The sequence below is a fragment of the Amia ocellicauda genome, chromosome 18, assembly GCF_036373705.1.
Source record: "Amia ocellicauda isolate fAmiCal2 chromosome 18, fAmiCal2.hap1, whole genome shotgun sequence".
NCBI lineage: Eukaryota > Metazoa > Chordata > Actinopteri > Amiiformes > Amiidae > Amia > Amia ocellicauda.
Genome location: NC_089867.1, coordinates 3,477,340 through 3,500,129, shown reverse-complemented (window position 1 = coordinate 3,500,129; position 22,790 = coordinate 3,477,340). Strand labels below are relative to the sequence as shown.

Below are 22,790 nucleotides of genomic sequence, written 5' to 3'. Positions count from 1 at the left end.
TGAGGACAGAGGCTCTTACAGGACACACCAGCTACTCCAGCTGACACAGGGACACACTGGAGCCATAATCATAAACCCCAAACCCTGGATATAGGGGCTCAGTGAATGTGCTGTGTAAGGTGTGCAGGAGGGTCAGTGTGTCAGAGGAGACACTGTAAAATGACAGAGTGCTGGCTGGCCAGTCCAGATACACTGCTACTCTGTGGGGTGGGGGGACAGGTATGGCAGTCTCATTGTTATTGTGCCGGGCTGTGCAACTGGAACCCCAGCACTCCAAACTCCAGGACTTGTCATTGCATCCAAGCTGACAGTCCTCACCACTTCCTTTCCTGATGATTCCTTTATATGTGACTCCTACTTCATTGAACCCCCCATTGCACTCAACCTCCCAGTAACAGCAGCCAGTCAGACCCTCTCTGCACAGCACTTGCTCCCACCAGTCAAATCTCTCTGGATGATCAGGGGGTGACTCTTCTGTCTCCCATGTGACCTTTCTGTTCCTCTCAGACAGAGACAGGTGTCTGTGCGCTGTGTTGGGGTCCAATGTGAGTCGACAGGCATCTGCAGACAAGAGGGAGAAGAGAAGAGAGAACATCTGCACTAGAATCAACTGGAGCACAACTGGAGTCCAGTAATAATAATAATAATAATAATAATAATAATAATAATAATAATAACAATAATAATGATAATCATCATCAGAGAAGAAGAGGAACAGAGTGAGACTAGAGGAAATGGAGAGGGGGGTGATGAAAGGAAAAGTAGGGGGAGAAGAGTGAGATGGAGAGATTCAGGAAAAGGAGGGAAGTGAGAGCTGGGAAGGGAGGGTAGAATAGGAGGAGAGATGGAGGGATGGAAGATATGACAGGAAGGACAGGGAAGGAATGGAGGAAGATGGAGGGGGTAAGGAAGAGAGGGAGAGAATTTAGATGAGACAAAGGAGGGAGAGGGTGGAGGGGAGAGGCAGGTGAAGGAGCTAAAGAAATGTTGAATAACGTCTCTCTCCAGCTCTAATATTGCAGCCTGAGGACAAATCCTCACAGACAGACACACAGACACAGGATCGATCCTGGACATTCACCCTCCTGTAACGTGGGCTTTGCAAGCAGATGGACAGGTCAGCTGACAGCGAGGAGAACATGTGCGGAAGGATGCATGTTCTGTGGAGGATGTGGATGGTGTTGACTCAGGGGGAAGATTGAGGGAGGACAGTGGTGGGGAATAGCATTGGGGGGAAACATTAAAATACGATGTGTTCTATAAAGCCTGTACAGTATATTAGATGCAGCTTCACTCTGTGGAGTCAGTGTGCTTGTGACTCAGAGCTCTGTGTGGAATAAACTGAGGACCTCCAGCTTCTTGGGGGGTCTGTGCTAATTGTGCACCTCTACACTAGACTGACGGAGAGGAGGAGAAAGGAGAGGGAGAGATAGGAGGTGTAAATAGAGAGAGGTTGATGAAAGGAGGTGGGAGTTCATGGAGAGGATGGAAAGGATAGTTACGGAAGAGAAAGAATATGCAAATGAGAAGAAGAAAGGGAGGAGTTAGAAGAGAGAAGATGTAGATGGAGAGGGGTATGAAGATGTCGACAGACAAGAGGGGAGGGGTAGATTGAGAAAAGGGGAGGAGAGGTAGAAGAGGGAAGAGGTATATTGATAGAGGTAGAGGTTGATTGATAGAGGTGAGGAGAGGTAGATGAATGAAGAGAGTAAGTAGAAGAAGTATCAGACAGGAAATAAAATGTTTGGAGGGAGGAGAAACAGAAAGGGAGGAGGATGCACACAGTGAGGGAGAGAGGAGAGCTGCAAGAGGAGGGGGGAGGAGAGGCAAAATAACATGGAGACGGGAAGAGGAAGTGGAACGGTAGTGAGAAATAAGAGGATGAGACGGAGAGCAGGTAGGCATAAAATATAAAGAGGATAATCATAAATAATATTAATAATTAGTAGGGTACAGAGAGAAGAATATATCCATCTTTGAAACTGCTTGTTGTGGTAAGGTTTGCAGGGAAGCCAGAGCTGATCCTTGCAAGCACAGGGCACAAGGCAGGAATGCCAGTCTATTGCTGGGCAACACACACACGGCAATTTAGAGAAGCCAATTAACCTAACTTGCATGTCTTTGGACAGTGGAGGAAGCCAGAGTGCCCATGTAGACATGGGAAGAACATGCAAACTCCACACAGCCAGTCACCCCAAGCCAAGACTCAAACCCAGGACCCTGGCTCTGTGAGGCAGCAGTACTAACCACCATGTCACCTGAGAGGACTACAGAGAGGAGATAATGAGGAGATTAGGCAAACTTAGAGAATAAAAGGGAAGAGGAAGGTGTGGGAGAGGAGGTTGGAGAGTGGTGGAGACAGGAGAGTGGAGAGAGACAGGAGAGGAGAGAGAGGACAGGGAGAGGGAATTAGGGTGTAGCGGTAAAGGGAAAGAGAATGAGACAAGAGCAGGTGAGGAGATGGGGTGAATGTGAAAAACAACTGGCTGAAAGAGAAAGACAAAGGGAAGATGGGGAGAAGAAAAGTAGGGGGGAGAGAGGAAGAAGGGAAATGATTGCAGATGGAGGGAGAGACAAGGGTGTGGTTGAAGCTGAAAATTTGGGAACATTTAAAAATAGACTACATAGGACCCTTGGATCACTTAGTTACTAAGGGACACCAAACGGGCACGATGGGGTGAATGGCCTCCTCTCTATTGAACACTTTCTTATGTTCTTAAGGGTGGCAGAGAGGAGAGGAAAGAAAGGGCAGAATGGTGTAGAGAATGGAGATGGATATATTGGGGAGAAGGAGAAAGAGGAGAGACACCAGAAGCAAGAAATGGAGGACTGGGGAAGAATATAGAGGAAAGAAAGAGAGGGTGAAAGAAAAGAGGTGGAGGGATTAGTGGTAGTGAGTGAAAAGGGGAGGGAAAGAAAAAGGAGGGAATATGAGGATGAGGGGAGTGTCAGTATGATAGAGAGGGAGAGAGGAAGAGGGGAGCAGGGAGAAGGAGAGGGAATAAGGAGAGTTAGAGGGAAAGATAGGGAAAAGTAGAGAGGGGACAGGAAGAGAGGAAGGGGTGCAGAGTGTAGAGGGAGAGAAAGGAGAAGGGAAGCAGCAGAGGGAGAGGACAGGAGGAGAGAAGAGATGATTAAAGAAATATAAGAATAAAATGAATGAGAGGAGGGTGGGGGGAAAGAGGGACAGAGGAGATGGGAACTGAGAAAGAAAACTGTCAGAGAAAAAGCAAGAGGGGGACAGTTAACAACAAGGGGGGGAAAGAGTGAGAGGAGAGTGGGGAGGGATAGGAGAGGGAGAAAGGAGAAGAGCTCTGGATAGAAAAGGACAAATGGGTGAGATGGAGGAGAGGGAGACAGGAGAGCGGGAGGGAGTGGTGAGGGGGAGACAGAGAGGGAGAGAGTGGTGAGGGAGAGTGGTAGTGGTGCCTCTAACCTTCTCTCTTATTTGGTGATTGTACTGGTATGTAGCAACAATAATGTTTTATTGTCATCAATATGTGATGAAAGTTTGGGAAGCTGAAGGACAGATCAGTTACCACTAGAGAGTGTGGAGCAGAACAAAGAAGAATGGAGAGGAAGAGAGGACAGGGATTGAGGGTAGAGAGGAGAGGGATGATTGGAAAAAATAGGAAGGAGGTAGGAGCTTAGACAGGGAGGGAGGGAGCACACAATGGGAAGGATAGAGGGAGAGGGAAAGAAGAGAACAGGTGATCAAATTAGTGCCTCCTTTCATGATTAAAAGTGATGATGAGGAGCTGAAGACTACAGACCATGTGGCTCTTTAACACACTGACAGTTATTTCATTTGTCTTTTGTATTTTGTTTTCACTATTATGGGCTACTAAGCCTTCTACTATACTATCCAATGTAAAAATAGGAATGGCCAAATATTAACTCAGCACTTTATTAAGTCATCTGTCTGTAACTGTCCTGTATGTATCTGTGTACAGTAATGTATTTAATATGCAACACCTTTTGCACTGTTCTGCTGCACTGTAAATGCTTTGTCAAAACTTGTCACGCTGTTAAAGATCTTCTGAACGGAATTGGGACAGTCTGAGGAGAAAGAGAGACCTGCACTGTATCTCTGTCTGCTCACATTTGCCATCTAGTCATGTCAAGGAAGAATATTGAGAGAGGAAAACTGGGAGAAGAGAGAGGGATAGAGGGACAGATATTACAGGGACAGTGGAGAGAGAGGAGAGGGGAAGGGGAGAGGGGGAGGGGGAGTGGGAGGGAAGGGAGGGAAGAGAGGGGAAGTTAGAAAAACAAGACAACAGAGAGCTGATTTGAGTCTGAGAGGATAGGGATAATGGGGAATAATTACCATTAATTAACGTAAACATGAAACATAGGTAAAACACTTATCCAAATTCTGGTGAAGATAAGAACAGGAGAGAGAGAAAGGAGAGAGGAAGAAAGGGAGAAGAGATGAGTGAGGATAGAGAGAGTACAGGAGAGGGAGGGACAGGGTAGAAGGCAGAAGAACATAATGGTTTTGGGAGGAGGGAAAAGAAGAGCACAGCTGCTGGGAGAGGGAAAGTGTAATATCTTCACCCCACACTTCCCCAGTCAGCCACCAAAGGTCATCATCCCCATAATTCTAAACCCAGTTCTGACATTCCACAGTAACATGTACAAACATCCAATTAACATTCATCGTCACCATGTGCACTTGTTCTGTCAACCCTCTTCCCATTGGTCCACACTCTCTCCTACATCTCCTGCCTCCCTCTGCTCCACATATAGAGACGGCTCTCCTGGCTGTCACTGACTCCCTCAGCTGTGCTCGGGCGGCCTCCCTCTCCTCAGTCCTCATCCTCCTTGATCTCTCCGCAGCATTTGACACCGTTGATCACTCCATCCTCCTCTCCTGCCTCGCTGACCTTGGAATCTCTGGGACTGCTCTCACCTGGTTCTCCTCCTACCTCAGTGACCGGTCCTACCAAGTGACATGGCAAGGCTCCTCATCCACCCCTCAACCTCTCCTCACAGGCGTTCCCCAAGGCTCCGTCCTGGGCCCGCTCCTGTTCTCTCTCTACACTCGCTCGCTGGGCCCCCTCATCGCTTCCCATGGTTTCTCCTACCACTTCTATGCTGATGATGCCCAGATCTTCCTGTCTTCTCCCTCTTCTGACCCTCTCATCCCCTCTCACATCTCTTCCTGCTTGTCTGCAATTTCCACCAGGATGCACTCGCACCACCTCAAGCTCAACCTCTCCAAATCGGATCTCCTGTTTTTCCCCCACTCTTCCTCACCTTCTGCTGACCTCCCTATCTTGATCCCCTTAGAATCCACCACACTCTCCTTCTTCCGCTAAAAATCTAGGAGTCACCCTTGATCCTGCGCTCTCCTACACCCAGCACATCACCACGCTGACGCGCACCTGTAGATTCTTCCTGAGCAACATACGCCGGATCCGTCCCTTCCTCACCGACTACTTGACTCAGCTGCTCATCCAGTCACTGGTCCTCTCCCGCATGGACTACTGCAACTCCCTCCTGGCCGGCCTGCCTGCAACTGCCGCTCCAGCTCATCAAGACTCTGCGGCTCGTCTGGTATTCTCTCTGCCCCGCTTCGCACACGCTACTCCACTGCTCTGCTCCCTCCACTGGCTCCCGATACCGGCACGCATTCAGTTCAAGACATTGACCCTCACCTACCACTGTCTCGACCACACTGCACCAAGCTACCTTCAGACACACGTCTCTCCATACATCCCCTCCAGACCACTGCGGTCTTCCGGTGCCAGAAGACTAACTCTACCTCCTCTCCACTCCCCTTCCTCCAGAGCCACTCCTTCTCATCCCTGGCCCCTAAATGGTGGAACGACCTTCCCACCGAAGTCAAAACAGCAGAGTCCTTGACCTCCTTCCGGCGCTTACTCAAGACACATCTTTTCAGACAGTACTTGTCATATTAGTCCTTTGATCCCCGTAAGATAGCACTTCACAGCATTTTATCATGCTTCTTGCATTTTTGATTGTTTCCTCCTTGCTCCCTTTCCCCGTAGCCCTTGACTGTGACCCTACATCTTGACAGCACTTAGCTTTTACCATCCAGGATGAAGGACCTCCCTTACTGTACTTGCCTGTGTAAATTGTAAATTGAATTTGTAATGACTGATGCCTCTACTGAACTGTATTTTTGCACTTTGTTTTGCACTCATGTTGTAAGTCACCCTGGATAAGGTCGTCTGCCAATAAATAAATAATAATAATAATAATAATAATAATAATAATAATAGAAGAGAAATTAACAATAGAAAAGGCTATTTCCATTGCTAACCAAGTTGAATCAGCTGTGCCTGAGGCTGGCGCGCAATCGAAAAATAAACTGTCTATACAGGAGGTGCATATTAACAAGAGGAGACAGAAATGTACTGGTTCAGGTAAATATACAAAAACTGAACATCAAACAAAGACAGAAAATGCATGAAAATGCTACAGATGTGACTCTGATAAGCACTTGGTAAATTCATCTAAATGCCCTGCTGATAAGATGACATGTAAATCATGTGGAAAGACTGGTCACTTTGCTAAAGTATGTCGTTCAGGTCAAAAGCATAATGTCAGAGGAACTGTTACACCAGAGCGTACGGTGCTATACATGAAAGAGACTGCACCTCAAGAGAAAAAAATACTTTGTACTGCAGATATAGGCACTGCTGGTACTGCTAAGCAATTCACCCTTATAGTGGATACTGGATCATGCGTTTCGTTGCTGCCTGAGTATGTGTATCAGAATTTCTTCAGCAATATACCTCTGAAACAGATTAAAGTGCCTTTGGTGACCTATTCCAGGCAGAGGATTCCAGTACTGGGTCGCCTGGATACACATGTATTACACGATGGACATTCAGCTCCAGTTTCATTCTACATTGTCAAGTCAGGATCACTATTGCTTGGGCTGGACCTATTCCAGGCATTGGAAATGGTCATTGTTGGAAATGAAGTGACGCTGTCTTCACAACAGCCAAGGTTGCACCACCTGCACCTGCCTAGAAGGTAACTGATCCTAATAGCCCTACTTTTGGCTGTGCTGCTAACTTTGTGCATTAAGTAAAAGTGTGAGAGGATGTGAAACCTGTGCAACAGAAATTGAGGAGACTGCCCTTTTCGGTGAGAGATGCTGTTTCTGCAGAGTTTAAACGCATACTTATGTTGTAAGTTGCCCTGGCTAAGGGCGTCTGCCAAGAAATAAAAATAATAATAATAATAATAGAAGCTGACATCATAGAGAGAACTGATGCCTCACCCTGGGTCTCACCAATTGTGGTAACACAAAGAAAGAATCAAAAAGAATAAGAATGTGCACAGACCTCAGGGAGCCCAATAAGGCTGTGATAACTGATTGCTACCTAATAACTGAGAGCTCAGAGGTGCAGCCATGTTCTCAAGTATTGATCTTGCAAATGCCAATCATCAGGTTCCTCTGCACGAGGAAAGCAGAGACATGACCGCCTTCATTACTCATAAAGGGCTCTTCAGATACAAGAGTCTGCTACGGGTTAGCTTCTGCGCCATCAGCATTTCAGAAGATGATGTCAACTGTGCTACAAGGCCTATCTGGTGTACAAGCCTACCTTGATAACATAATTGTGTACTCGTCCTCACGTTCAACCCATGAAACATGCCTGAAAGCAGTGCTCTACAGGCTCCAGGAGGCTGGACTATGTCTGAATGCAGAAAAATGCAAGTTCTACCAGCAGAAGCTGAGTTTTCTGGGTCACACCATCAGTAAGGATGGTTTGCTGCCAAATGATGACCACATTGTGGCCATCTGAGATGCTCTGGCTCCAAACAATGCTGTGTCTCTCAGGTCCTTTCTTGGCCTGACCGCATGGTATGCCAAGTTCATCGCGAATTATGCAACTATTGTGGAGCCTATGAGAAAAGTGCTTCATGAAGCTACATTCAAATGGAATACAGATGCACAAGACAGTTTTCAACAGGTCAAACTTCTCATTATTGACAGCTCAACACTTGCTCTGTTTGACTCTGCCCTGCCAACCATCGTGTCAACAGACGCCTCAGACTATGGAGCTGGAGGTGTTCTTACACAGATACACCCAGATAACTCTGAACGCACTGTAGCTTTTGCTTCCTGCTCCTTGAGTGTTGCATTTGGGTTACCGAACGTTGGAGAACTTACTTATGGGGAAAAAAGTTCACCTTACGGACTGACCACCAGGCCTTAACTACACTCCTAGCTACAAAAGGCATGGGCTGTGCAGGTATGAGAGTTGCACCCTGGTCTGCTAGGCTACTTTGCTTTAACTACGATATTGTTTACAAGCCAGGAGTGCAGAACCACACTGCAGATTGCCTTTCCCATCTACCGCTGCCCTACAATGATGAGAGTGCCACAGAAATGGAACCAGAGACTGTTGCTGCTGTCTCCACTCTCCTAAATGCTGTTCCAGTGTCGGACTTCAGCAATGCCTGTTCCTCTTGCCCTGAGCTGAGTAAGCTACGTGTTTACATTAGAACTGGGTGGCCGGCTTCATCCAACAACTTGCCTGCAGATATCCTGCCATACTACCAGGTGAGGAATTAACTTTCCTTGCATGAGTCACTCATACTGAGAGGGAGTCATAAACTTCTGGTTCCACTCAGCCTACGTTCCCACATGGTCCACCTGGCTCACGAGAGCCACCAAGGCGCCGTCCGTACAAAACAGAGACTGAGAGATTTGTATTGGTGGCCAAAGATGGATGTGCTGGTACAGTCTGTCATAGCTACATGTGTGTCCTGTCAACTGAATGACAAGACAACGAGAACTACTCCGGCACTGCTGACAACAGTCTCACTGCCTGATGGACCCTGGCAGAAATTTGCCATCGATATAGTCTGTCCCTTTGAGACTGGTCCCCCAGACTGCATGTTTTCCATTACTATGATAGACTACTACTCTAAGTGGCCAGAAATTGCCTTTGCCCCACAGGCTACTTCGGCTACAGTGATCAGCTTCCTGAAAACTGTGTTTAGCCAAAAAGGGACTCCAGAGGCTATAGTGAATGACAATGGTCCTCAGTTGATCTCCACAGAACTGTCTACTTTCCTGGAGGAGAGAGATATACGACATATCCGAACTACCATCTACCATCCAGAAGGAAATGGAGCTGTGGAATGTTGGAACAGGGTGTTAAAAGAATGCATTCATGAATGCTCCATGGAAAGTGCACATCACTGCGTTTCTCCAAATCTATAGGGCAACACCACAAGCGACTACAGGAACTTCACCTTTCCAGCTCATGTATGGAAGAAAGATGAGAATCAAACTTACAGTTCAGCCCAAGCTCCCAGTTGACCAGGACAATGAGTTGAGAAAGAGAGTCGAGAAGAAACAACAAAAGATGAAAACATACATTGATGCAAAGAGACATGCAAAGACTCCTGAACTTCATCCTGGAAGCTATGTGTGTGTTAGAAACCCTGTGCATGTCCAAGTCCAAGTTTAATGAGCCACTTACAGTGAGACAACAGAAAGGACCACACAGCTACACACTGAGTGATGGAAAGACATGGGATGCGTCTCACATATATGTGCTGCCAGAAAGCTTCACTCCGTCAATGGAGCAGAGATTAGTGGATCTTTCTACTAGTAGTAACACAGCCAGAGCTGTAAGTCATCATATCAGGAAAGAGCCAGGCTGGTTGAAGGAATATGTTATATAAGAACATGGAACAGAACTAAACGATCATTTATTGCTGTTCATATGCACTTACGGCACTTAAAGAATTAATATTAATAATTCATTTGCACTGTTTGTTAACAGGTGATAGAATTCCCAGGTCATAACTAGAACCCAGATTTTAGTTGAAACCATTGTTAGAGTGTGGTAGTACAATTCTTTAAACAAAAGGGGAAATGTTGTGTTCTCTTACATTTGCAATTTAATGGTATGTCACTAGGTGGCAGAGAATATGAACTAGATGCATAGTAATGATAAGGGGGAAACAGGAAGTTAAGTTCAAAGTGCACAAAGATGTTTGGTCGCAAATGCTTAAGATTTTTGCAACACAAAACAGCTGCTAATTACTAAAATAAAACTTCCTCATGCCAATACAATGCATTTCCAATCGCAGAAAGCAAACAATACTGTACACTAGCACAACTTATCAGTGCACTGCAGCTCGGATGCAGGTACACATGCGCTATCAGATCAATACTCACTTCTCTGTGCCATGTGCTCAGAGCGGGGTATCAGTGTACTTCTGTTTCTCCCTTAACTCGTCAAACTCACCAGCATTAGCACTGCTAAACTATTCATTTTGGATACCCATTATAACGTTAGATATATATTTTGTTCATGTAGCTTCGCAGTGAAACTTTTTTTTTTTGATAGTGGGCATATACTTTGAAAGCAAACCTAAATGGTCCTATTGACCCCACCTTTCTACTGTTTTTCCCAAATGGTAAAATGTGTGTGACTGACCTATGAATGGTGCTATGGCACTGCAGAATGAAGCATAGCAGGTTTAATATTCATATTAATGACCTAACGGAAGTGAGCAACAGTAACGGAGTCGTCTGTAGGAAATGTAGTGGAGTAAAAAGTACATTATTTTGTTCATAAATGTAGTGGAGTAAAAGTAAAAGTAGCCACCAATAATAAATACTTAAGTAAAATACAAATACTCAAAAAACGTACTTAATTACAGGAACAAAGTATTTGTACTTCTTTACTTTACACCCCTGCCCTGCACCCCTTGCAACACTATGCCATCTGGGGTTCCTTTTCCATGGGATGTGAAGAAGAAGTTCCACATAGCCCATGTGAAACCCAATATGGCTAGCACCTCACAGAGGATAAGCAAGTTATTTTTATTTTTGTATTGTTTGCTGGGACCATCCGAACAGAAGTGGATGGTGTAAATAGTTGGACACTTTGCACTGGACTGGATCCATGTAAGCCCAGATAACTACAGCATAATGTCATTTTGATTCTGTGGAAACTTGTCATTTTTCCCTTAGTGTAGTAAACACCTGTGTGAAGTTCAGGCCATTGTGCTTCACCAGTTTTCCATTCATGTGTATGAGGCACCATTATGAACATAATTCACCCTGTATTACACACACTATATACTGAGGCATATACTGAGATGCGCATTCATTCTGTACTAAGATGAACAAACTCTATACAGAGATGCATACACTCTATACTGGGACATATAGCCTACATTAGGAGTAGTCAATAGTCGGACTGCAGGCCAAATCCGGACTGCCAGATGCTTTTGAATGGACCGCGAGAATAACTTTAACTTATCATGATTTTTTTTTGTGTGTGTGTGTAATGTATTGTTACGGAGGTTTGTTTCACTTAGTGGAACCTTGATGTAAATAAGTTGTTTATGCTCGTTATTATTGTAATGTCTAACCTGTGAATAAGACATAAGGTAATCTGAAACTGTTGTGATTGATTCCACCATCACGTCTCTCCTCCTGGCGCTTAGACTCTGCTGTGTGTGAGTGTGGTCATGTGTGATAGAGGGGGCGTGGCTTTGGAGACGCTTCTGAAGCGAGGGCGGGCTCTATGCTTTCAAAACAAGCTTGCTTACTGCTAGCCTCTCAGGATTGCATACCCTGGCTTTAACTATTTTGCACTGAATTTATGTCTTCTGTATCGTGAAGGAGCGCACACTACACGATTGCTTAAGTACAGGGGAACACACACTTCACAACTGATCTGAAATCCTGTGTCGTGGGGAGCTCCAACACAACCTCTAAAATCCCAAGATCTCACAGAAAAACATATGATCCATCCAAAGAAATGGTAAACAATCATGGACCTGGACATTTACAGGTCAAGTTCGTGTAGCGCAGGTGTCCGCTGTCCAGCTTCACCAATGGGATCAGTGGATTTCTGCAGTTCTACAGATACTGTATACTCTGATGTGAGAGCTCAACAGTCACAGGCTATATCCATCCCACAGTATAATAATAAATACGTATGAAAATATTATTCTCCTGTCATGTTTAGTCTTTCTGTTTCTTTTTTATTCTTCAATCAGCTCAACTCTCATTGGCTGCTGCCGGTCTCTGTGTAATGTTAATCGATTGATTGAGTCGTGAATATTAAACATGTTTAATAAAATCGTAGGGGCTCCGACAAGCTTACGATCGGATTGGAGGGCAAGCGATGGCATCGCAGCCCATCTCACACTACACAACCATCAGTGGCGGGGATGCGCATAGGCTGGTTGTCGTGAGAATCAGTGCCGATTTGTCGTGAGGGCAAAATCGTGCTCAAAATCTTGTAGTGTGACTCCAGTTGATTGCTCGCAGATTCCCGGTTCAGGCGACTCTATACATGTTCTGGACTGGGCCAAGAGCGTCACTTTGTACTAGTTCAAAAACACAGGTATTTGGTTCATGTTCCTGATTTCTATAAATAAACAACTAAACTGTGGATTTTTTTATGTGTGGACATATTTCAACCTCGCTTCCAAAATATAAAAGTGCATATACACAACCGGCGGGTTGGGGAGCCCATGGTGCCATAGCCTGTATTCTCCTAGAAACTCCTACATCAGTGATGAAAATGATAGGTTGTCCCCGTTATCTGAAAAAGGAAGCACTGCCCAAGGGGGAGGGGTTTCTGCACACTGCCATAGGAACCTGATCGAAACGCCACTCTGTAAAAGCTGCCATTGTCCCCTGCGCTCGTCATTCAGAACAGGTCCCTTCCCACATCCTGTTCCATAAAACGTGACTTCAGCACAGGTTCGTCCTCTTTTTCCGGGAGCCAGGACTCCCGCATGACCTTGCAACCCTTGGGCAGTGCTTCCTTTTTCACAACCTATCGTTATCTTTCAAGTCAGAAGCACTGCCCAAGGGGGAGGGGTTACTGTATAACAAAACCATCGTAAGGGAGGAGGCAGTGAGCTGATAAGGTGTACCACTAGGGGCCTCGGCAACACAACTCCAGACAGTAAACTCAGGGGCCCCGTAGGGCAGCATCTGAGCTGCCCAGGAGTGAGGACCGTAGTCACGCTCTTATGGGGCTACAGAGGTCAACTCTTATGCCCTCCACTCACAATAGCAAAGCCGTCTGCTCTACTCGTGCAGCTAGGAGCGAGGCCCAATCTACTTGCACAATATCTGGCACGGGCAATCAAGCAACTTGTGCAGCCTCCGTGCATTATCATGGCAGTGGACCCTAGATCCAATAGGAGCAGTGCCACAGATCCAATGAAAAAACAACAGAATACATATAAAAATGATAGGTTGCGTATGCAACCCCGGTTATCTGAAAAAGGAAGCACTGCCCAAGGGGGAGGGGTTTCTGCGCACTTCCGCAGGAACCCGATCGAAACGTCACTCTATCAAAGCTGTCATTGGCCCCTGCGCTCGTCACTCAGAACAGGTCCCTTCCCACTTCCTGTTCTATAAAACGTGACGTCAGCACAGGTTCGTCCTCTTGTGCCGGGAGCTTGGACTCCCGCGCGACCTTGCAACCCTTGGGCAGTGCTTCCTTTTTCAGATAACCGGGGTTGCATACGCAACCTATAGTTATCTTTCAAGTTGGAAGCACTGCCCAAGGGGGAGGGGTTACTGTATAACAAAACCGTCGCAAGGGAGGAGGCAGCGAGCTGATAAGGGAGCCTGCCCCGAGGTGCACCACTAGGGGACCTCGGCAACACAACTCCAGACAGTAACCTCAGGGGCCCTGTAGGGCCACTCCTGAGCCGTCCAGGAGCGAGGACCATAGTCACGCTCTAACGGGAACTGCCTAGGCACAACTCCACAACCATTTCTAGGGTTTACAAAGAATGGTGTGAAAAGGGAAAAACATCCAGTATGCGGCAGTCCTGTGGGCGAAAATGCCTTGTTGATGCTAGAGGTCAGTGGAGAATGGGCCGACTGATTCAAGCTGATAGAAGAGCAACTTTGACTGAAATAACCACTCGTTACAACCGAGGTATGCAGCAAAGCATTTGTGAAGCCACAACACGTACAACCTTGAGGCGGATGGGCTACAACAGCAGAAGACCCCACCGGGTTCCACTCATCTCCACTACAAATAGGAAAAAGAGGCTACAATTTGCACAAGCTCACCAAAATTGGACAGTTGAAGACTGGAAAAATGTTGCCTGGTCTGATGAGTCTCGATTTCTGTTGAGACATTCAGATGGTAGAGTCAGAATTTGGCGTAAACAGAATGAGAACATGGATCCATCATGCCTTGTTACCACTGTGCAGGCTGGTGGTGGTGGTGTAATGGTGTGGGGGATGTTTTCTTGGCACACTTTAGGCCCCTTAGTGCCAATTGGGCATCGTTTAAATGCCACGGCCTACCTGAGCATTGTTTCTGACCATGTCCATCCCTTTATGACCACCATGTACCCATCCTCTGATGGCTACTTCCAGCAGGATAATGCGCCATGTCACAAAGGTCGAATCATTTCAAATTGGTTTCTTGAACATGACAATGAGTTCACTGTACTAAACTGGCCCCCACAGTCACCAGATCTCAACCCAATAGAGCATCTTTGGGATGTGGTGTAACGGGAGCTTCGTGCCCTGGATGTGCATCCCACAAATCTCCATCAACTGCAAGATGCTATCCTATCAATATGGGCCAACATTTCTAAAGAATGCTTTCAGCACCTTGTTGAATCAATGCCACGTAGAATTAAGGCAGTTCTGAAGGCGAAAGGGGGTCAAACACAGTATTAGTATGGTGTTCCTAATAATCCTTTAGGTGAGTGTATATATTATTATTATTATTATTTTTAAAAGGCTCTTCTTGTGAACGAAACTGAAACCGAAAGCGCAGCCAGACCTCCGGTATGCGGACGGGACAGAATCAGGATTAGCTATCAATAATAACTAAACACACACAAGACAGAGACGATGTGTAGCGAAAACGGTGGTGAACAACACTATGAAGTGAGCCAGCCGAAATACGCAGTTTGAATTTTTATTACAAACACAGACACAGAGAGTTTACGTTCCTGAGTCAAACGAAGAGGCAAAAGAGGACGAACCTGCGCTGACGTCACGTTTTATAGAACAGGAAGTGGGAAGGGACCTGTTCTGAGTGACGAGCGCAGGGGCCAATGGCAGCTTTGATAGAGTGACATTTCGATCGGGTTCCCGCGGAAGTGCGCAGAAACCCCTCCCCCTTGGGCAGTGCTTCCGACTTGAAAGATAACAACAATATACAATATGTACATATTGTGTGACAGCAAGACCTTCATGCTGTCAACGCGAAGCACAGGAGCATCCAACTCAAATGAATAGTACAGACTGGAAGAGCTCTATTGTGCTGACAATTAGATTTCATACAAATGAACTATATACACCACGGGGCACGGGAGCCTGCTCATGCGCCACACGTGGGACACAGGAGCAGTTGACACCTGCCAAATAGCGCAGCTAACGCAGGGCAACTACAGCTCTTATTGTGTGAATAAATTAACTATGTACACAGCGGGGCACTGGAGAAGTTCAAGCACCCTCCACTAGAGGACAACAGCAGCGGTCTCCTTGCTCCATGGCGTCAGTCAGCTACATAGTCAGAGCGGGCCACAGACCTGCTGACTAAGGAACTATATACACAGCGAGGCAGTGAAACTCGAGCGCCTCGAGCTGGGAACAGCGGCAGTGAGCTCCATGCAGCATAGGTCAGACAGAGCCACAGTCCAGCTGTATAACACATTATATATACTGTATATATATGTACACAAAGTGGGGTACAGGCCAGACGCATGCACCACCGCAACACAATGTATAATGAACGAACTAAATACAGGGCGGCCTCGTAAGGCAACGTGCCTGTAGGCCGCATGACAGACCCTGGGAACACATTGACAGGGCTGTCAGTAAATCCAGGAGCAGCTTGCGTTGGTGCTCGACTGGAAGGCATAGTCGTGAAGACGTGGTTCAAATAGCTCCATCAGAATGCACTTAACAGGGGCAGACTGGGAGAGGAAAGGCAGGAGCCAGAGCCCATAGGCTACTAGGGCTTGACTGCATCCAACACCGGGTTCCCAATGGAAGGAACTGGTCTGTCACATCCAACCTGTAGAACCGGGCAAATGTAAGTGGCGTGGCCCAAGCTGCCCAAATGTCTGCCAAGGGGGCACCTTGAAAAAGGGCCCAAGATGTGGCAACGCCTCGAGTCGAGTGGGCCAATAGGTGTTGAGGCACCATTGTCCCAGTCGACTCATAGGACATGGTAATGGTGTCCACAATCCAACGTGAGAGGGACTGCTTTGAAAGCGCCTGGCCCTGTGTCCACGCTCCATAACACACAAACAACGAAGCGAAGAGTTCAGTGGCTCAGATGTGGCTTGGGAAAGTGCGTCCAGCACTACATCAAGACGCCATGTGGGCAGTGAAGAGGTGCGAGGAGGCCGCAGACGTTGAGCTCCCTTTAAAAACTGCACAGCCAGGAAATGAGACCCAAGGGGGCTCACCATCAGTCCGGACATAACATGAGGAGATGACCTGAACCACCATTGCAGTGGCCGAGGAGGAGGGTCTGTGATACAGCCCCTAGGAGGCCCAGCAGTCTCTGGCAAAGGGACACCCTGACACAAGCTCTCAGTCGGAAGAGGGAGAGACATGTGCATATGGAGGCAACTCTCTCTGACGCCAGTGTGGCAAGCATGGCAACGGAATTGAGGTGCAGTCCAAGGAACTGTGCCGGCTGAGTTGGCATCAGGCGGCTCTTCTCTCGATTGACGCGAAGGCCCAATTCAAAGAGGCGACCTAAAACCTGCTCCCTTGAGTGAGAACAAACCAGCCAGTTGTCTAGAAAATGTAAGACGCAGACCCCCTGACAACGCAAGGGGGCTAACACGACATCCATGCACTTGGAAACAGTGTGTGGGGCTAGTGACAGGCCAAAAGGGAGAACAGCAAACTCGAATGCTCAGCCTAGGGGGCCTGTGGGGGCGCCTGCCTGTCAGTGAGACGCTGGCGGAGATCAGCAGGTGGGTGGGGCTGTGACCTGGGCTGTGGTCCGGCCTGTGGCCTGGTCTGTGGCCTGGGAACCGCGGTTGGGGGGCCGCAGACTGCCTGTGCTGCAGGGCCTGAGGTGGAATGGGATAAACCCGGGCCAGCTGCAGGAACTGCTCCCTCTCCAAAAGTGAGTCCTCAGGGACTTGCTGTGCCTGGGACAGCCAAAGCCGCAGCACGGGCACTGCAGGCAGGAGGGGCGCGGCTGCTGCGGCAGGTGCGGTAGCGGCAGCAGAAGCAGAAGGAGACGTACTTGTACTGTAGGCGTCACTGTCTCCATCAATGCAACCCCAGAGGAGGAGAAGGAGGGGCTCGGGGAGAGGCGGAGATCCAGTGCCCCCGAGGCCCCCCCGTCACTTGCTGGAGTAGGAGACAGTCCGCGTGAAGTGAGTGAGAGCCCGTCCTCCCACAACACCTGCTGACTGCCCCAGGGCTGCCTGAGCACTTGCGCAGATCTGGTCCATTCTGGTGTTGAGGGCTAGAAGGGCAGCATCGCGTGCTCTGTCTGCAGAGCTGGGGACCATGTGCTGGTGCTGCGGCTGGCGGTGGCAAGGAAGAGGAGGAGGGGGCCCACGGGAGCCTCTCCATAGGCCTTCCTCTGTGCTCTGCAGTTGGAGCAGGGGGCAGCAGGTCTGGTGGAAGTAGACAGCTTGGTGGAGTAGGCAGAGGTGCTCAGGGAGTAGTGGAAGTCCTGTTCCATCACTAGGAGAAATGGATAGCCCAGAGACATCTTGGTGGTGTCCAGGATGTGGCTGGAACCTTGCATGTGTCCGGAGGTAGCATGTGGTGGCCACAAGTGGTGCAGTGGCAGAAACGGAAGGAGGATTTGTGAGACTTCTCCATCCTCACCGAGTGCCACACACACAAACTGAATCAAGCAGAGTGTGCAAGCAGTGGCGTCAATCAGCACTGGTACAGCAAGGCACACCAGCAACTGCAATGCTTTTGCTAGTGGAGCGCCTAGCGAGACTGGCCACTGTAAGAGCATCTCCACTCGGCAACACCATTCAGAAAAAAATTCACTGCTATTGCACCGGGGCACTGGGTCGAACCAAGGGACACATCACCGGGTTGTGCCATAGCAGCAACGTCGGGGTCCAGAGGAGCAATGCCAAGAACCGCCGAGGTGCATCAGAGGCACTGTGCACTGAGCATCAGAGTCCTGGAGGACAAATGCTGCATGGGTCTTACAGATGGGTAAAAAGGCCACCAGCCAAAGGCAGGGTCTGAAACATGCAGGTGGCGCTACCTGGACAGAGAGTGAAGCAGAGCTTGATCCCAGCAACCTGAGAGAACAAGATCTCCTACAGCCACAGCTGCAGGCTGTAGTGTGGATGCAAGCTGGTGGAGGAGCTACTCACAAGATCTATGACGACAGACCGAGGCTTAGGCCGGGCAGCCGGGCCTCGGATTTACTGCCGCTGCTTGCTCTCACGCTGTGAAGGGAAAAGACCTGAAAGGCAAACCAACACAGTAACTAGACTACTAATAATACATGTGTATGAACAAATATATTAAAAGAGACTAGTCTAGTGTCTTTTATGTGTAGGAACCAAAACTGAGCTGAGGCACTGGAGCACTAGGGTGCAGACAGCACAGTTAAATAACTAAATACACAAAGTAAATGTAGCAACTTGGTGGGTGGCAATACTACATGTTAAGCCAGACGGCCGAACACACAGTTTTTGACTTTTAAGATTAAAAGACAACACAAACACAGAAGCTCTTATGTCTTATGAGAGGTCCAAGGCGAAAACAGCAACGAGGACGTTCCTGTGTGCCCGTCCCGTTATATACAAACAGGAAACAGGAAGGGGACTGTTTGAGAGACACACACAGGGGCCTATAAGCAGCTTTGATATAAAAAAAAATCCGATGAGGTTCCTATGGTAACATGCTAAACCCCTCCCCCTCGAAAGATAACTATATATATATATTGCACCAAAATAAAAACTATGGAATTGAAGTTCATTCTGTAGCGTTATGTTGGGTGTATTTTGATAAGAGCATTTTAGCTCTGAGCTGAAGCACTATCATCAGCTTGGAACTGGTTTACATCAAAGTGACAGTTTTGGGGAGGATGGCACCGAGAATAGGCCAAATAGTTTGGAATCCTGCTATGAGATGTCTGGAGAAAGGGGCCTGTAGGTAATAAAAAACTCTTTGAAGTGGACGAGAGCCGAAATCCCGACATAGAGCTACGAACCCGGGCCAACCGGCATTTCCAAAAGATGGCATGGATTGACATCAGTCATAAATCAAGCCCCCCTCCAATAGGACACTGGGGGCTGAAACCGAAATCCAATCTCAAAAACTCAAGAACCAATCACCTATTGATCTGAAAGTCTCTCTTTCTCTCTCTCTCTCACCTGAACCAGAAACTCGCTGCCACAGCTCAACCAGTAGCTCTGTTGCTCGAACCAGAACCAGAAACCAACCAAGTCTTTGCCGGCAACAGAAGAGTTAAACTGGGAGAAGGAGATTTCTTTTAAAGGACTTTATTAAATAAAGAACTTTACAGACTGCGCATGCCCGCCAGTGCCCACCTGATCAGTGGAGTTTTACAGCTGGACAAGTCGACTGAATACGAAAGTGTCAGTCATTTAAATAGCTATTTGAGTCTTAAGAAACTTGACCCTTGGAACGAACAGGGCCTTGCTTTCCTCAAAGACTTTGTCTTCAAGTAACTACGGTGGAACCCTGCTTAAAAAGAAGATTTTGTGCACAACCTTGGAGCCTTCAAACCAGTGGAAAATCTGTTTGGAAAAGACTCTACATTCGCGAAACCCCAACTTCCAGGTGCATCGACTGAGTGGAAGTTCTTGGACAAAGCCGAACCGGACTGCTTTTGTTCCAAACCACACGGACCTCGTGCCGTGTGCTGTTATCTGAGCCCGAAGCCAGAGAGGCCTCTCTGCGACGAAGTTCAGATAAGTTTAACAGTTTGGAGTTTGTGATTCATGAAATTTGAGAAATCAATTAGAAATGTTAATCTGTGATTCATAACTTTAGAATGTGTAATATCATTTAGTTTTCTTAAATATAAATGTGTGTTGCATTAAACTGTTTTGTTGATAATTTTAGAAATAAAATCTGTCAACGCCGAGAAATATCTTCTCATTCCTGTTTAACTGTTTAGTCTGAAATTGACACAAGTTAATAGACACCAGATTATAGGTGGCCCTGCCTATCCTTAATCATTGAATAATAATCAGTTAAGGGAAATTGTGTTAACAAGTAATGATAGGATTTTTCTCGGCACCTAAACATAAATGAGACTGATATATATATATATAACGAGAAGTTACCTGACATAAATACTAACCTACGTAGTTATTTAATGTCTGACTAACAATACTAATGAGAGACTCACTTTGTTTTACTAACCGGTATTGTAGTCATTGTGTTTATAACCTTTTTTGTTTAACGATTTGTGTGTTAACATATGCGATCCCATGGTCTTTGATTTGGTCACGGAAGTGATTTGTCTTTGATTTGTTGATCTAGAGTTGATTTTTTATTAGTTTTTCCCTTTTGTATAATTAGTGTAGTGCTACATTTAGTCTTTGTTTTTGAATAAATTTGACAATTTATATCTTTGGAATTGATGTCTGCATCCAATTATTACAGAAATTGAGTTTTACAAGATTCCAGGATTCGTGATAAGGTGATACTATAAATTCACTTCTTTAATTGAAATTTATAAGTGTACCTTACGCTACAATTCTCATGTGGTTTATTTAATCTAAACTATTTGCATTTCACACAATTATAGATTATAATTGTTTGATGTATTATATAATCTTTTATTCAGTATCTGCAAATTGTACAATAGTGTAACCTGGTGTCACAGGGTTCTGTAGTGGAAGGAGAGAATCCAAATGCAGAGCTCAAAGCAATAGTCAAACAAGCTAGAGGTCAGGAGCCGATGAACAGGACAATGAAGGTAAGGCAGTAATCGTGGGTCATGGGATCAGGTGAACAGGATAGAGCAGGGAAGGCAGCAATCAAAGAATGAGAAAATTTGCACAGGTCAAAACCAAGGGAAGGCAAACATGTTACTAGAGAGTAAGCAAGACTTTGCACTAAATTGAGGGATGAGGAGATTTATTGTAACATGATGACTCTGGTATGAGGAACCCAGGTGCAGAGATAAGGGAGTCCAGAGACAGGCAAGGGTCAATACCAGCAAAAGCAATATCCTGGAGAATCCGAAGGCGAGGCTGATAAGGCAAGCAAAGGTCAATGATGAGGCAATCAGGAGGTGAGAGAGTGCACTGGGTTTTGAGGAATGTGGAATAACAGGTATAAGGGGTTTAGAACTCTGGTGATGATGACCTCTGGTGGCGAGTTGGAGAAGTGCCATGACATTTATATACTGCAGTGATGGACGAGGGAAACTGGGAACAGGTGTACTGATAACTTTGATTTGAATTAAGATTAACCAAACACAACTAAGTATTTCAGTAATTAATATGATCAGACAATTTTGGGGGATATTATCGTATCTGCCATTTCTGACATGCAATATCTCAAAATAGTCAAATTATTTACACCGATCAGCCATAACATTATGTAAGTGGGTGGGATATATTAGACAGCAAGTGAACATTTTGTCCTCAAAGTTAATGTGTTTGAAGCAGGAAAAATGAGCAAGCATAAGGATCTGAACGACTTTGACAAGGGCCAAATTGTGATGGCTAGACGACTGGGTGAGTGCATCTCCACAACTGCAGCTCTTGTGGGGTGTTCCCGGTCTGCAGTGGTCAGTATCTATCAAAAATGGTCCAAGGAAATAAAAGCAGTGAACCGGCGAAAGGATCATGGGCGGCCAAGGCTCACTGATGCACGTGGGGAGCAAAGGCTGGCCCGTGTGGTCCGATCCAACAGATGAGCTACTGTAGCTCAAATTGCTGAAAAAGTGAATGCTGGTTCTGATAGAAAGGTGTCAGAACACACAGTGCATCGCAGTGTGTTGCGTATGGGGCTGCGTAGCTGCAGACCAGTCAGTGTGCCTATGCTGACCCCTGTTCACTGCCGAAAGCACCTACAATGGGCATGTGAGCATCAGAACTGGACCACGGAGCAATGGAAGAAGGTGGCCTGGTGTGATGAATCATGAGTTCAAGGTGTTGACTTGGCCTCCAAATTCCCCAAATCTCAGTACAACTGGTCAGTGTTAAAGAAAGCATAATCAATTATGAAAGTCATGATTTGATTAAACTACTGTACAATTATTTAGATTTAGGATTTCTCAAATCAGGCACAAGTAGCAAAAGTACATAGGAGAAATTATCAACACAGCTATGTTTGATCATCCATTTCTCCAAATTATCCACTGCAGTCCGTGGAATTCCTTTTCATTGATTACAGTCCTGGACGTCAGTGTGTCTTGATTAGTATTCCAGTTTGTAATTTGTATAGGAAAGTAAAAATAGTCCTTCCCTCAATACTGAAAAAATAATGACCATTCTCAAGCCTTCATTAAGGCAGTGTCCATAAGCACTCTTTCAGTATTTGTATTAGTTTGTTTTAAGAAAGAAAAATAAAAAACATACAAAAGAAAAACTGCCGCTACGGAAACACAGGGTAACATGTCTTCCCATCCCACACTCTAAAATGTCCCCTCCTATGTGGCTTATTTATGCAGTGGGTGAGTTAAAATAACCACTCCCCTTCTCAAACCTACTTTCTTGATTTAAAGTGACAAGCCATTTTATTTCCACCGTCCACCCATACACCTAAACATGGCTGGGAAGTGAATGTGAGACACCAAAGACACTGGGCATTCTGGGATTTAGTGTTAAAAAAC

General features: G+C 46.4%; 1 protein-coding gene across 1 annotated transcript; it reads right to left on the bottom strand.

Annotated features, from left to right (window-relative positions):
- Positions 1 to 31: 31 nt before the first annotated feature.
- On the bottom strand, positions 32 to 17,442 carry LOC136714075 (stonustoxin subunit beta-like). The gene is made up of 4 exons (XM_066691387.1): positions 17,424 to 17,442; positions 17,232 to 17,338; positions 16,923 to 17,133; positions 32 to 561 (listed from the first exon to the last, which is right to left on the bottom strand). The coding sequence occupies exons 1-4, from the start codon at positions 17,440 to 17,442 to the stop codon at positions 32 to 34; spliced, it is 867 nt and encodes a 288-aa protein (XP_066547484.1).
- Between the last annotated feature and the right edge of the window lie 5,348 nt (positions 17,443 to 22,790).

What these genes read in the sequence shown, in the direction of transcription:
- LOC136714075 (XM_066691387.1), bottom strand. An exon ending in CAGTGACGCCTACAGTACAA is followed by an intron (nt 17,134 to 17,231) that starts GTACGTCTCCTT and finishes TGGCTGTCCCAG; the next exon opens with GCACAGCAAGTCCCTGAGGA. An exon ending in CGCCAGCGTCTCACTGACAG is followed by an intron (nt 562 to 16,922) that starts GCAGGCGCCCCC and finishes TCTTGTCTGCAG; the next exon opens with ATGCCTGTCGACTCACATTG.